Source organism: Patiria miniata, unplaced genomic scaffold (assembly GCF_015706575.1).
Source record: "Patiria miniata isolate m_02_andy unplaced genomic scaffold, ASM1570657v1 HiC_scaffold_3, whole genome shotgun sequence".
NCBI classification, from domain to species: domain Eukaryota; kingdom Metazoa; phylum Echinodermata; class Asteroidea; order Valvatida; family Asterinidae; genus Patiria; species Patiria miniata.
The window spans coordinates 45,635,711-45,652,200 of NW_024037069.1; the positions used below are offsets into that span (position 1 = coordinate 45,635,711).

General features: G+C 38.1%; 1 protein-coding gene across 1 annotated transcript; it reads left to right on the forward strand.

Moving 5' to 3' along the window:
- The first annotated feature begins 3,422 nt into the window (after positions 1–3,422).
- On the forward strand, positions 3,423–16,244 carry LOC119738660 (mitochondrial glycine transporter A-like). The gene is made up of 9 exons (XM_038213574.1): positions 3,423–3,887; positions 5,691–5,888; positions 8,249–8,319; positions 8,427–8,532; positions 8,862–8,931; positions 9,467–9,565; positions 12,269–12,435; positions 12,890–12,982; positions 13,482–16,244. The coding sequence occupies exons 1-9, from the start codon at positions 3,819–3,821 to the stop codon at positions 13,506–13,508; spliced, it is 900 nt and encodes a 299-aa protein (XP_038069502.1). The 5' UTR covers positions 3,423–3,818; the 3' UTR covers positions 13,509–16,244.
- Positions 16,245–16,490: the final 246 nt, after the last annotated feature.

Sequence of the window (16,490 nt, forward strand, 5' to 3'; positions counted from 1 at the left end):
TGTTAATCACACTATAGCAAGAAATTCTACCCCCTCATATCAAAAGCTTTTCAATTTGCGGGTTGGTTGGCCGGGAAGAGACAAGGTTTGCCTGTCCCATTTCTGTACATTTGATATCGCAGTGTTCTCTAATTTATTCTGCCACATACACTTCATCTTTGTTGATGGTGGGTTTATAACTACATTTCTTCTCCTTTTTGTATTTATTTGTTTCTAATATTTATCCAGGGTAGCCTATATTCACCTTTCGGTGGTCTTCCATAGGGCCCTGACATCGATAAAAATGATCAAAACATAAATTTAAACTTTATAAAAACAAATTTTGTAAAATATAAAACAATTAAAATGAGCAAAAGTGAAAATAAGTAAATTAAGAGAATTACACACAAATTAGAAGACGATAACAACGTAACAAAATACGTAAACATAAAAAGGTAAAAGGTGCAACGTAATACACAAACAATGACGTAAACAATTACAAGAGCACATAACACAAATAGACAAATACTGAGTACCAAAATATTAAAACAGTAAGACTCCGTAAAATTAAAAGCACTTAAAAAAAGATGCCCACAGTAAAAGTTTACAGGGCACTAAAAATCATTAAAATACTATAAGACCCAAAAATACAAATATACAAAAACCGTACTAAAAGCACAAATAAAAAAACAAGAAATGTATACAAGGACCCCACAAAAAGACACAAAACACATAAAAACATTAAAATACCAAAAAAAAGAAAAAAGAAAGCCGAATAAAAATCACCCAAAAAATAATCAGCGAGCTAAAACTCTTTTGCTTTTAAAAAGATGATTTTAAAGATGTTTTAAAGCTAGCAAGCGATGGTGCTGATTTAATAGACTGGTCCAGGTTATTCCAAACAGAAATTCCACAGTAAAAGGGCTGTGTCTGAGGCAATCGGTTTTCAACTTTGGAACCACTAGTGAGCTCATAGCATGTTGCGTGTTATAGCTATGAAGCAGGTTTATTTGAACGAAATCTTTTGTCAAAATACAGGCAGGACAAATCGTTGCTTTAAAGGCATCCAAAAGATCACGAAATAATTCGTTCAACGGGGTGTAGAAATTCTTACTCAAGACAATTCTTGCAGCCCGTTTCTGAAGTTTTTTCAAGTTTGCTGTTTACATTCGGTATCTGTTTGACCAAATCTGGGCACAGTAATCAAAGTGAGGTTGTACGAATTGTAAAGGAGCTTCAGGCACTCCAAAAGGAACGTATGGTTTGACCCTTCGAAGCATACCTATCTTCGAAAAATGAATCGATTAAACAGTTTTACAAACCTCATCAAACCTCATTCCGAGCATAAGTTATCGTCAATTAACAGTCAGAGGCACTTTAACAACCTTAACTCGTTTCAGTAAAACAAATATAGTAGCGATCACATTAAAATTATAAATACGATTTACTTTAGCCTTGGAACAAATTAACATAACTTTTATTTGATTCGTGGGTGTTTCTTGGGATGGAGGGGGCACCGGGTCAAAAATACTGTTCAAAAGTGGGGGCCCTTCAATTTCATGAGGCGCGTCTAGTTCACGCTGACACGAATTTCATGCACTATCCTATATTAGTGAACCACACGTGACCGTGTTTCAGCCAACCAGGACGAAGAACCAGCAAGAGGTGTGTTAAAAAACAAATTATGGGGACTTGGCATAATTAGGAGACAGAAAGTCTGGAAAATCAAAACTTCAAACAAACAAAAACTACTGAAAACGACTAGTGTATAGTGAGTGGATTTCAGTAATGAAATGCATGCTTCATGTTGACAGTGAGACGGGGTGTTTTTATGATGAGATGGAAGCGCATTCCAGCTTTATTGCACTCCTATGATTTGAAGATCTGTCTCCCAGATTCTGACTTGAACTTGAATCCGCCAAGAGGCTCCGCTCTAGTTCCAAAGATCTTCTCACTCCATATCCAGTTATCATTACAATATGGTCAACGTGCCTTCCAATACACTGCTCCCAAACTACAACGATTTCTCAAACCATTTCAAAAACTGTCCTACCGCGAGCAATTCAAACTATTGTTAAAAGTCACCTTACTTACACAAGCTCACAAAGACTTACATGTATTATGTAAGCTATAAGAACTATGATGTTTCCAGAAGTGTTAGATCGTGTACGGTGGGAATTATTGTATACTTTGATAACATTTCCAGTTAAATAAAAAGGTGCTATTCCAGTTAAACATTTAGTTGTATGTAAGGTAATCTAATGTTCACTACGCAAGAGGGATAGATGTTCTTTTAGGTATTAAGTTTGAGTACCGTGTACCGCGTACCGCGGCCGGTATATGATTTTTCATCCACATTTCATACTTTTTATCGATTCACAATCTCATCCTTGTATTAAAGGGAATATACAACATTTGCAAACATCGAAAAATAGAACTACCAACTTGAAGTTTTTACGAAATACCTTACTAGGATGTTGGTAAATGACAGTCTAAAGCATCCTGTAAAATTATGGCACCTGGTGTGAAGTCATTTTCAAGAAAATGGGTATTTTTGTATAAATTTCCAACGGTGGTCGGCCGACCACCGTTGGAAAAACCTAACTATTTTTCAGCCTCTCCTCTAAATTCACCATTTTATTCAGTTCAAATTTTGTTTGCTATTGGTTACATGTTTATGAACGGGTGCAGGCCAGGTAGACTGGTTCCCTTACCTTACAATTTTCCGGCATCTATAAATTGATCCATTTTATCTTTAGTGAAGTCAGGGAACCAGACTACTCCACCATTTGTGTTTTTCTTGGATTTTCAGCATTTTCGAACACAAAACTTCAAACATGTCAGTGTAACAATATTTGATCTATTATAGTAACCCCTCAACTAGTTCATTTCTGAAAAATTACAGCAAAAGCCAATGATGTACATGTACATTCCCTTTAATTTAGAAAATCAGTATTTGTTTTGTTCTGCGAGGCTGTTGCTGATGATCGGGGGTCAGATAAGTTAATTTCAATCAACAACATGCGTTGTTTACCTCCGCCAAAAATTTGGGCGGTGATGTTCCATCCCACAGCAACTTTTTCATGTTTTCAACGCGTGGGAATTCGTTACATATTCATTAAGGCTTTGCTGCGCGAACGTCAACAATCGCCTAACTACTCATGCATAGACTTTGACTCTCGTACTGTCGTACAGTGACCGCCGGTACAGGCTGATGGTGTTCGTCAAGATACTAAACAGTGATTGGATATTATTTCAAACGTCATGCATACAGATCATCAACGGCGCTTCTAGTGTGTTGTGCTTGCGTCATTAAGTATCGTTTACCCATAACTCCGTGCGCTTTTGTATGAGATTCTGCGAGAGAGCTGGATTAGTCTGTACCGGTGACTTGTGGGTACGAGCTAAACTTACGCGCGGCGCGGACCAACCATATCTGCGCGGCATAAAATACTATACTCTCTCTACTATATATACTGAACGTTACAGAAGAAAACCGTTGTGATGTCGACTGAGAACTGATGCTCGACTCTTATTTTTCAACATGATGTTCGACTTAAATACCACCCCTGCCCAGCTTATAATGGTCTACAAGGTCTGCAGTCGTCACCGTCGTGGCTTCTGCGACAAAGTAGCGTCGTTTTTCCCTCTGTGACGACTACAGAAGACCGGCTAAATTGTCGGAACTTTTTAGGTTTGGTGCGTCAATAGAGGACCATGTATGTTTTCGATTTGTGTCGTAATTTTTCTTCGGAGTTGTGCCCACTTTCTTCATGTTTATTCCACCAAAAGTCGAACTAGGATTTTCTCCATATCTTCAGTGAACCCTCTCACAACAGATGAGCAAGAGTGCTTCGTTTCTAGACCAAATAACGGCGGGTGATTGGAAAAATATGGAGTTGTTCAGTGTGAGTATTTTCGAAACTGGCTTTGAAACCGGTTTCCCATAGTCCTACGTTTACATTACACGCACGTATAAGGGTGTGGGTACGTACGGTGTGAATGGCGGGTCAGACTGGAACTGGTTGGGACTGGATCTGTGCCATTGCCATTTTGTGTACGTCGTATCTGTTCAGTGTTTATTTCGAAGTTGCATTGTCATGATTGTGTAGTCAGGCACTCAGTTGTGCAGTGGCTGTATTGACATTCATTTACATTTATTTCATTTTTCGGGATAGGCCTGCAGTACTACAAACAACAACATTAAATACTGAGAAATACACACATGACACATGAACATTTTAGACAAAACATAGGGCCTACACACACAGTATGCCACTGTCGGCTCCTGCTGGATTACCCAAAGAAACACGGTTTCTGTCGAGGGGCTCTCCAACTGATTAAATATGACACACTAAAATTTAAACAACATGAACAGTGTTTAGAAAGTATCACTATGTAAAACTTTAAAGAATTGAAATAATTAAACAAGCCCTTAAATGAATACAACTTTGAATAAAACAAAACATTGCATTAAATTGCTATGTATACAGTAAATGAGTAAACATAATAAAATGATTTGTTACTTATACTATAGTACTTTTAGTAGGCTCTACAGGCATAAAGTGGGCTACTGAAGAATAATAAATAGATAATGATAAATAATACCAGTGAAAGCAAACAATCAAACAAACACCCCAACATTAAACAAACACCCCAACAAACAAAAACATACAAACACCAACAAAACAAACAAACAAACATATTGACGGGGAGTTTTTACCGTGTAGTCTATTTTACTTTTTAGAGAGATGTACCATACCAAGTGGTTTGATCCAGAAAACAAGTTTAAATTCATTTCATTGCAATACAACATTTTATCGTTTTAATAGATCCCCCCCCCCCAAAAAAAAATAATGTTAGTTCTGCTTCCGACATGGCACGCAAAAATAGGGTAGGTAGGTAGGGAATTTTAATTGTTTTTGCCAATTTTGTGTGTGTACAATCATATGGAGGCGTCTGCGTGCAGTCGAGTGTAAAAGTTATAAATTGATGGTTTTGGGCGTTTTTGTTGTTGTTCTGAAACAATGTTGCATCATGACGCTACTTTCGAAACTGAAAAAAAGGCATGTTTTTATTTGCTTATTTTGTACCTTAGAGAGTATAGTTTCATGTGAGAACTGTAAGGAATATTTTGACAAAGTCTTTATTAAGAGAGATGTGTAGGCAAATGTGTGGCCAACTTAGTGAATTTTTACATTTCGTTGCATGTTGACGCCCTCAACCAATGCGTGACAGTACAAATTCACTAAGTTGGCCACACAGTTGCGTACAAATCTCTCTTAAAGACTTTATCAACATATTCCTTACAGTTCTCACATGAAAGTATACTTTCTGAGGCACTAGATTTATAAGCAAAAAAATTGTCTTTTTTTCGGTTTCGAAAGTAGCGTCAGGTTGTTCCATTTTTTCCCTCATTTTTCCCATTCAAAAAATTAGGGTAGGGGCTGTCACTGTGTCACTAATACTAAAATAGGGTAGGTAGAGATTGTTGTCGAGATTGTGAGCTGAATGGGAAATTCCGTTGAAATCAAATAACCGTTATTTGGTTTGAAAAAAATTAGGACCGATTACCAGATTTTGAAATCTCTGATTTCTCCCAGGATTAGTTGGTATGCATAAAATAAATTAGCAACCTTAAACACATGAAACTGTTGTCCAGACATGTACAGATAATCTATTCAACTGTACGGTCTTTTCTTCCCCAACAGTCTCCTATCTTCAAGTCCTTTGTGGCTGGCTCCCTAAGTGGGACCTGCTCCACTGTCTTGCTGCAACCCTTAGACCTAGTCAAGACTCGGATCCAGTCGCCGGCTGTGCTTGAGCACAACCACCGAGGGATCCTGTACACCATCAGCAATGTTATCCGCCATGAGAAGATCCTCGGTCTATGGAGAGGTGTTGTTCCTGTGAGTAGTTGGTGTTTTCCTTAAGGAATTGTGGAAGGAGGTAGCGCACTAAACCCCTTTTGCCATTTCCACTCAAATTGTGCTGCCTTGCTCAACTTTGTTTTTGTTTTTTTGTTTTTTTTGGTAACCCACTTCACATCACTTTTATTAACTATTAACTATAGCAGGCATATTTGCCATCTAAAAGGGTGTTGTTCAGAAAGCCTCCTTTGCTCTACAAGCTGTGCCTTCAGCAATCATGATCAAGCTTTAACCTTTGCCAGAAATGAATTTCCATTGATTCGTTTCCAAATGATGGAATATTACAAAGGTAGCTGCAACTTAAAGGAGGTTTGGTAATTTTTAATTAAGCAATAACGCCAAAGGTGTCTGGTGGTCAAAATGTCCAGATAAAAAAACGGTGTAGCATTTGTTCTTAGGAATGTTGCCATTACAAAACAGTGTGTGGGCTCTAAGGCTAAAGATAACCAGGCAGCCCATTGTACTTCATAAATTTGGCACTTTCAACAAATCGGTGGGTGAAAAATTGCCAAACCCACCGCTAGGCATTTAAAGCCCCTTGTGGATGGCAAAAAGGCATATTCTGACCTACTTTGTGGCGTGTGATTTTCATTCCGATAACAGCTGTTTTGTCCTAAATATAGAGCCCTTATTGGACCAGATAGTCTCTTATGCAGTCTCTACAACCTTTGACCTGTGACTGTGCTGAGTTTGCATACTTGTGAGCCTCCATGAAGTAATAATATTGTTTGCGTTGCGTGATAGCAAATGATTGTGGTGAGCAAACTGTTTGCCTAAGATGACATGGTCAACCTTTGGAGTGAGATAAATAAAAATTTGCATATAATACACAGCCTTTGAACAGTGTTTGAACCCTAACCTTCCACGCACTTTTGCAGGGAGCTTTTCTGTAACTGAAACTTCAAAATTCCAAATTCCTGTGCAGCAACCTAATGGCAAACTCCTAACATCAGACATGCAACTTTTCCTCGGATAAGCTGATTTCCTCGTTTTCACTTCACACTTATGCCATTAAAAATTGAAAAACAGTGTACAAAGTCTTGTAAAGATTGGAGTTTCCTCGTTTTTTTGTTTCTTCCAAGTTGCATGCCTGTAACATACAACATGTAACTACATTTGTAATTCTTGAACAAAATTGACATCAGATTGCTTGATAGTTTTGTACTGTTTGGTTCCATATTCACTAAAACGAAGGAAAATAAGGTTGTATAATTGGGCTGTTCAGGAAGTAAAATACAGTTCATGGTGTACCAGATTTCACGCATGAATCATAGTCTGGAGAATTGAAACAAAAATATCTGTCAAAAGTTACAAGAAGTTTGTTGATTGACTTGTCTTGGTACACCATTTTCATTTGGCCCAGTGTGGATCAACAATGCTTCTGACATTGAAACTGCCATCAGGATTGAAGTTTTTCACACTCTTTTTACCTTGAATTGTGTTATGTAAAATGTTCATGGTCAGAATAAGGACTTTGTAGAGTGACGGGTATACCAGTCCTTGCTGACTTCAACCTTGTGTCAATACACTGTGAGTGTTATGACATCCAAGGCCCAGTGCACGCATTTAATTTACTGTACATGAGACCACTCAAAATGGGTTCCAAGGATACATGTACTTTGGGCACATATTGATTTTTGCCAGCACGTACAGTCATACATGTACAAGGACAAAGTGATAACAATACACATGGAGGTACATGTATTGGTGACCTGTGTAGAACACATGCGCATTAACCTTAACTCCCTTGGCATTTTGCGAGTATGCAACCTCAATCCTCCAAAATCCTCCAACTGCCTCCATGTAATAATTGTATACAGCCTCTTATTGTGCAAAATATTCCGTTATGTCTTGAATGTGGTCCTTGGAGGGATGACCACTTCCTCAATCCTGCAAAATCCTCCAGCAATCACTGCCAATATTTTGACGCTGAGCCAGTGACATCCTGGAGCAGTACGGAGGATTTCAAGCATAATCCAGGGATTCCAGGCATATATTTATGCATGGCTGAGCATAAACAACACAAGGTCCAACCCAAGACCTTGACACAGTGCATCCTCCAAATTCAGCCACACATTTTCGCCATATAGCCTCAATCCTGCAAAATCCTCCATTTTACAAAGAGGAATTTGGAGGATTTAGGAATGTTAGGGTTAAGTGACCCCGTCCATGACCTTGTATGCAGTTAAGCAAGGGTTGAGGTGAGGAAATGATTTGTGGATTTGGTTGGATGCACATGAACCGACTAGCACAACCTTTGTGTGTATCCGATATTTGTCATTGAGACAAAGTTAACAGTATTTACTTAATTATTTATTTTTCTATATCTCTATATGCAGAGTGTCTCAAGAACAGTTCCCGGTGTGGGGTTTTACTTCTGTTCCCTTCATACACTCAAGACAAAAACAGGGTGAGTTGAAACATTGACATTTTGAGCCTTTCTTTTTGCAATTTCGTGAAAAGGTTGTAGGTCATTTTCATTGGAAGTGAGGATGTTATTATGTGATTTGGTTACAGATGGACAGATCCCAATCCTCTACAAGCCATATCCCTAGGCATGGTGGCACGCTGCATTGCCGGGGGTATCATGCTTCCTGTAACAGTCGTCAAAACTCGCTATGAGGTGAGTCAGACAGTGGCCTGAGAAGTTACTTGGCTGTAGTTTGAAGGAGTTTACCTAGGAGGAGTACAGAAAACCGAAAATTCTGCAAGTCTGAGAATAAAAAGCAAAGGGTCAGGAAAATAAGCATGCTAAATTATTGTCTTCAACTGCTCACAATAATTTATTGCTCAGTGATAGCACGTTCCAAAACTAGGCAGATGACAGCCACAAAAATGTCCATGTTTTGCGAGATTTTGGTTTGGTGCATTTACTTAAAGTCATGCGAGTTTTCAGCAGAAATAACCAATAAGTTACATACATGTATTTGCTACGTATGCTTCTTGTTTCAGAGCAATGCTTACGGCTACAAGTCTGTCAGAGGAGCATTGAAAAGCATCTACAAAACTGAGGGCACAAAAGGTAAGATATTGGTACACTCTTTTACTGAGAGGCGTTGGAATGACAACACTGAGAAAGAGCTAAAGTACTGTGTTCTGTGAAAATAATGGAAAAATAAAGAATGATGAATTAATGATGATACAAGTTAAAAACATGTCTATTTTTACACCATACATGACTTTGTTTTTGTGGAATCACTGGAAATCACTGTCCCTATATAATGGAGGTTCTTGTTCTCTATGTTGGTTGTGGATGAAATGTACTGGGCTCAGTTTAATCAGTCATTCAGCCTCATGACTCATATCATCAATCCTGTTCAGCCTCAATCCTCCAAAATCCAGCACCTGTTTGCAGTATTTCTTATGGCTTCAAGATTGTACAACCGAGCCACAACTACTTGACACATAGCTTGATGTCCCATGAAAGTTGAATAAGCCCAAAAATGTGCTATTAATTTGTACTGCATCGAGTTTTATTTTAAAGTTGGTCATTTGTTCCCAAATCATCATTTTGTTCAGGTATTTCACTTTCTATATATTCCCTCATTTTCCCCCAGGCCTCTTCAGCGGGATGATAGCCACCCTGATGCGCGATGCCCCCTTCTCTGGCATCTACCTGGTGTTTTACACACAGACTAAGAAAGCCATCCCACCAGGTAGGTTAACCAGGACATTTTTCCTTATCACACGGCGGTACTCCCTTTATATTGGCACCTGTCAGGCAACACTGGCACATATTTCCAGTTTTACAATCCAAAAGGTAACCAACGACACCTGACGTCTTCTCTCAGAATTTTAAAGCAACCACACTCAGGATGGTGCATTCAGTCAAACGTAACCCTATTGAGCTTCGTTGGCCGCCTGCAGATTGTCAAGTTGGGAATATGTGGCATTTTGCCAGAAGGGTTTTGCATCCTGCAAAGAAACCAGGTATACAGCACTCAGTCATGCAAGGAGGAATTGTTTTGAAATGTGCTGTTGGTTGTCAACAAAGAGTGAATTGTTCATTAATGTAGCAACCATTTGCACCCGAACACTATTTATTTTAAGGTTGAATGCTGTGTGTGGTTGATGTTGCATCTTGCAAATCCTTTCAGTTAACAGTGTGCCAGTATAAATGGTATCGCCCAAGGCAGGTAACAGGTAGGGAGCTACAGAAACGTCATTTGTACACCACACACTAATCCAACATTTTCTTTTACATTGACAAAATTTGAACTTTTAGGTATTACATGACAATCTCCCGGGGAACGTTTGCAATCCACAACGCACGGATCCAAATTCCACCATTGATGCCGACTGACCTATGAAGACGCAGCGTTCCAAAAAACTCGACAAACATTGCCACTCCCTGTTGGTGCTGTTGCTTAGCTATGTGGTTTGTAAGATACAAAGACAAACGGTTCAAGACCCAAGCCTTCCGTAGATGAACTGGCCAGGTGAAAGGTTGGGGCTTCCCCCCTCAACTAAATTACGGGCGGTAAGGAAAGAAATCTGTGGTCGGATGGTGTGATGAAGAACCACTGGATGTAATTACGGATGAACCTCGTCATTGCCTCATGGCATTTTGGTGTGTATGACTTCAATGAAACTTTGTCAGGAAATAAGCCTCCCCTCCCAAGGTAAAACGTGTATGTGTCAATGACAACAATGTATAAACCTATCAGACCAAATGTAGGTGCTCACAAAGTGCAACCTGATGATCATTTACCCTCTCTCTCTCTCTCTCTCTCTCTATATATATATATCCTGTTACCATTAATTCTTTGTCTGGAAGTGTTTTTCTAAAAGATGCAGAATTTGTGTTGCTGAAAGCACATATTGTTGATATAAAAAAAACTGGCTGTTTCACATTTTTTTCTTTTCATTCAATATTAAATTTCCTGACAAAGTGTTATTGAAGATTTTGTTTGCATGCTTATGCTGACCCTGATGTAGTGAACCTGTGTGAACATTTCATGCTTTTGTAGCTATGCTTTTCAAAAATTGTGTTTGGTTTTGTATATATTTTTGCCAACAGAGCTCACAACGAATTTTTATAAGACAGTAAATGAAATGTTCTATTAGATTACCAACTTTTGTGTTCAAACTTGGAGCAAATGCTCACCAATGTGCTCTAGTGAATCTGTTTTATTCGCAAGACTAAAATACGTGTACACTTTTCACAGAAAATTACAATTTGCAGGGAAAATAACTAATTTTGCAAATTGAAAAAAAAGAAGCTATCAACTGATTACCAGTCGCCTGTTTCAGATAATACAGAATTCCTGTTTAATATTTGTGTACTTGTGAGAGTCTTCAATTCATTTTCTGGTGCCTTTCCCTTGTGCATTTTCTTTGGCCTGTGACATATTCTCAATTTTTTCTGCCTTTGTCAAATCTGCAGGTGCATGTCACCTTTGCATATCGATTTGCCAGTCAACACGATGGTTACAACTTCTGCGTAAAAATCAAAACACAAACATCTATGTACAGAACACCAATGACAGTGTAGTTATGGAATGGCACCATTAATTTTGTGTAATAATAACTTGCATTTTTAAATGACAGGACAGCTCTTGCTGATGTTTCACGCTACTTTGTCTTTCATGAAAAGAAATGTTTGCATATTCCAGATGCCTCGTTTGCTGAAAATCATCTGCACCTGGCATTGTAGTTAAAAGCAAAAATCTAAATGGTAGAAAAAACAAACTGCCATTTAAAAATGACATATATGATATTTGTATTTTTCTCACTTGTGCTCTATTTTGCGGCATCGAAGGTTATACATGTATGCTTCAGCTTCATCTGAATTTGGCATTGTTTTGTAAGGCCAAAAATGCCTGATTCAGACTGAGCTAAAGGATAATGTTTGACCTTTGACCCACAACATGTGACCAGGAGCATGAGGACAAGCTGTGTGATCACATTATTAACCATCTCTTTTTCCCCCGAAACTCTGCTCGTACACAAAATTAAAAAATCATTTTGTGACAACCATTATAAAAGATGCCTGTCACAAAAATCTTTCAGTTTCTAATGCATTGACTAACTCCATTGAAGGAAAACAGGCTGGCTGGAAATCAGATTGAAGAAAAGGTTCATGTGCACGTTGTTGATGCATTTGTGATGAGTTTGACTACATGTCAACGGAACCCGATCGTGCTTGTGATGGTTGTAACTGCACGCTGTAGTTATGTTAATTCTGCTTGCTTCAGAAATATTCAACTGGTCTTATCAAGAAAATGAACTCTTGATTTGAGAGTTTCTTTTGTTGTAATAATCAGCCAGTATTTTTAAGGGGATTTCAAAATTTGCCAGCAGTATGCATCCATTACCGAGAATTCATTTTTCCTTTTTTTTGGTGGTTTGTATTTCAGACTGGAAGACTTCCCACATGATGCCCACTATCACGTTCGGTTCAGGCCTGTTGGCTGGTGTGCTTGCCTCGGCTGTCACCCAGCCTGCTGACGTCATCAAAACACACATGCAACTCTACCCCAACAAGCACAAGAAAGTCATCGCAACAGTGCGATATGTCATACAGGTGCAGATTCATTGTCATATGAAAAATCCTGACAAAATTAGCCAAAAGCACATTTTCTTGGAACGCAACTTTTCAGTGCGTGACTTACAAAAAAACTTTTATCCAGAATTCATTTTACGTCTTGTCTGTTGTCTTTTTGGACACATTGATTGTGCTCATGATGCTGAATTCCTTGCAAATTGAGTATTTTGTAAAAACGAAAATGGTTGGTTATACATGAATACAACATTTGATTAATCCCAAGTCTCAAAGTTAGGCTTCCAAGAACCCTCTCTAGTCTTCCAAAGTCTTCTACTCCCCTGGAAGCCAATGCTACATATGTGCTAACATTCCAAAGGTATCAACCCATTCAAAGTAGTCTTAGCTTGTAGAAGTAGCCATAAGCTCAGGAAGCCTGTATTGGACATGGCCTAACTTTGCTCTGCTCTTGTTTCATTCATTTTCTTTCTTCAAGGAGAGTGGTATGAGCGGCCTACTGCGAGGCATGCTGCCTAGATGCTTGAGGAGAACACTGATGGCAGCTCTCGCCTGGACTGTATATGAAGAGGTAACACATACACCTCAACTGTTTTCTAGTTTCAACAATGTACGAGTTTCATCAGCCTCAACCCATTTGTTTACTGGGTATATCAGCTTCTATGATTGGTTTTTATCAAAGCTGGACAAGTACAATGACTGTGTTTTAGAAGTCAAGCCAGCATTCCCTGTCATCAACCACCTCACCAGAATATATTGATGATGTCCTTAAACATGGACTTCTGAGAGAAAGTCGGAGCTCTGATGAAGAGTTGGCCAAGACTTTAAAAATGTAGCCCAGGACACAAATGTAAATAATAGTGTTTTGTTGTACAGTATACATTGCCTACCGCTGGGCTCGGCCTTGATGTTGGTTTAGTTAACTTGTACGCTTCCAGTGTCAAAATGTATGCAGAACTGGTATTTATATCCAATGTAAAATTGTAGATGTACATAAATGTTCTGGAGGAAAGTTGCCTCATATAATCTTAGTGGCAAGATAAATCTTTCTATTTTTTTCCATTTAACAGGTGATTGTAAAATTTGGGATGAAGTAATAGCCTTGTGTGCCTCAGGTACTTGCTCCAGATGAGAAGACACTGGACCACCAGAATATATTGATGATGTCCAGAAACATGGATTTCCGAGAGAAGGAGCTCTGATGAAGAGTAGGCCCTGACTTCAAAAATATAGCCCAGGACACTTACATGTATGTAAACCCCTGCAGAATGTAAATAATAGTGTTTTGTTGTACAGTATACATTGCCTCCCGCTGGGCTTAGCCTTTAAAAAGAAAATGAATTCATTCAAAATTTGCGGCCAGTTTAAGACAACTGAAAACTTAACACTGGGCATTAAACAGCTTGAAATTCATTTGATGTAGTGTCCAATGAATGCCCACTTTTAGTTCAAACTACAGTGGGTAGGCCAGTGGCTTTAAACTGCTGGAGTGTATTCTTAACCGCTGTTGTCATTGTAAAACTAATGTTTGATTTCCCCCTTTTATTTTTTGATTTTATATGTAATTAGTATTGTGCAACATCAAGATTTCCCTAGTCTTTTTATCCCTGTTTAAGCATCTTGCAAGTAAGAGTTATGCCATCTGTACATAGTACATATTTATAAGAAAAGATTTTATTTAGGAAAACTTCAGCGGCACTGAGTATTAATGTGTCTTTACAGCACAAATGTACAAAAAAACTATATTAGCCAAATTACAGCGATAAAAAGATAGGGAAATCTTGGTGTTTATTTGTCAGCATTGTAAATAGTAATGAGTTCATAAAAATGTACACTCACATGCGGGTTTGAAATATTAGCAACTCGGTAAACTTGTCTGTGTAAAAATGTGTGTCTCTGTGTAAAGTAAAATACAACAGAGAAAAAATGTAGTCTTCACAATCATTAACTCTGACTGCCAAAAGTATTCTGGCTACTAGTACATGTATAGCAGCTAAGTTTTGTCAGTCGGTTACTACTATTGAAACTGATGAAAAGCAGGCCAAGTTTCTTGAAATCAACCTTGGAACTTAATCCCAAGTTGCTCAAACCTAACCTGAGCAGCTTAAAGTGAACCAAGTTTAAAGCAAGCAGCAAAGCTGAAGTGCATGTAGTCATCCCAAGTTATCTTGCAGCTTTTGTACTGCAACAGACTCCTTACTGTAAAATGAGAGAAAAGTACATGTGAAGTTTGCTTTGAAATCCAAATCAGTCTTTGTGTTTAGAGAATCGAGATTCAATCTTATTAGACTGGTATCTGTGATGATCACAGCAGCTGTAGTACGTTCTTGCCTTGGAAGTCTGGGAAATCTGACCAACATGTCCGCGCTCATGGACCCTTTGGTTTGCAAGGCACACGTACCTGATTTTTAACACATTTTAGAAACCAAAACCTGCATGCCAATAATCTGGCAATCGCTTTTGAAAGCAAGTTACAATCATAAAGAAGGTATTACAGCTGGAAGTTGTACTATAAAAGGCAAACTTTAATTTTTTTTTCTGTGACTGGCAACGTACTGTACATATTAAAGACAAAGTCAAAGTCACATCATTATTGCTTTGCCAAGAAGAAAATAGTTAGCATATAAAGTAAGGCATTGTCTGAATCACTTGGCTATTTGTACCTGTGGAAGCCACTAGTTAGCGACTGCAGCAACTTCCTATAGACTCGTGTGCTATTCGGACGCGGTCTATCAGTTGAGGAGTTGGGTTTTTGGATTTTCTCTGATGTATGAAGGTTCAAGTGGAATATGCCAGCAATACATTTATGCGAAGGGCATTTTGCGCTCCTGCTTGTTTGACTTGGTCATGTTTTATGTACCTCTCCTTTTAATTCAATTTAATGGATCCATAATTTTACAGTCTTTCACCATCACCAATCAATTTCTTCCCTCTAGAATCTCACTGGAAGCAATAATGAATCCAAATGGCCTATTCGGACTTGAATCTGTCGCTTATTTTTTTAATTGTGTAAGAGCCTTGTGTGTTGATTTCTTCTGAACCTTGATTTCTGCGGTGAAAATGCATCAAACATTCCTGTGTGTTACTATTACTGAGTGCAGGTTGCATGTTGGTGCAACTGATGTTAATATAAGGACAGGGAACATAATCCCCTATTTTAATTTATAGGGGGGGGGGGGTGGGTGGATGGAGTGAAGTTCAATTGTACATATATTTCCTTAAATAGGAAATATGTACTACCTGATATCAAGTGGAATATTACGTAAATCATTTGCAATTTCCTTGTCATTTTCATGGTTATGACCAACATGCATCCTTGCTTGGGTCAAGCAAGAATTTTCATTTCTCTGAATGATTGTGAAATGAAAAAAATGTTGCCGCTGCGTTTGAAACTCAAGTTGTATATAACAATGAACATGGAATAATATTAACCATGGTCAGCCAAATGAAATAAGTTGGCAAGTAATTAAGACAATTTTGCCAAAAATGGCTAGTTTTAAATTAAGTTCATTCTTGAAATAATCTTACTATTTATTTTTTGTTTATTTTTAAAAGTTAGAATGATTGACTTACAGTTGATGTTTTTGCAACTGTGAGCCAGTCAATTTGTAGATGATTTATATTAAATTGTTAACATTCTGACTGAAGCAGTTGCATTATTCTGTATAGAGGTAGCACATTGGCATAATTAAAGAAATTATTCTTCAAAATTACTTGTATATACTAAAGCTATGCCAGTGCAGCTTCATAAGAATTTAGGGTTTAAAGAAATGTTTTGTGTCAATTTTAAAGGCTATTTTGACCAATAAATGTTACTGATGCAAGAAACATTTGTACGTCAGATGTTCTGTGAACCACTTAACCAGCAGAAACAAACTTGCATAATGAACAACACTTGTGATAAAATGGCTCTTTGGTAAATTGAAAGCTAATACAGTTTGCTCTACTATTAGTTCTCCATTGGAATTTTCTTGTAATCGAAGTGAGATTTTCAGCCTATGACATTTGGAATATTATGGACTCCATGCACAAGTACACTCCTTAAATTTTGATGATGGCATGGCATTTGCTCAATTTTG

Bases quoted from the DNA above. Each gene is read 5' to 3' on its own strand.
- LOC119738660 (XM_038213574.1), top strand. From the start codon at position 3,819: ATGAGCAAGAGTGCTTCGTTTCTAGACCAAATAACGGCGGGTGATTGG. The intron at 5,889-8,248 runs GTGAGTAGTTGG...CTCTATATGCAG, and splicing joins TATGGAGAGGTGTTGTTCCT to AGTGTCTCAAGAACAGTTCC. The intron at 9,566-12,268 runs GTAGGTTAACCA...TTTGTATTTCAG, and splicing joins TAAGAAAGCCATCCCACCAG to ACTGGAAGACTTCCCACATG.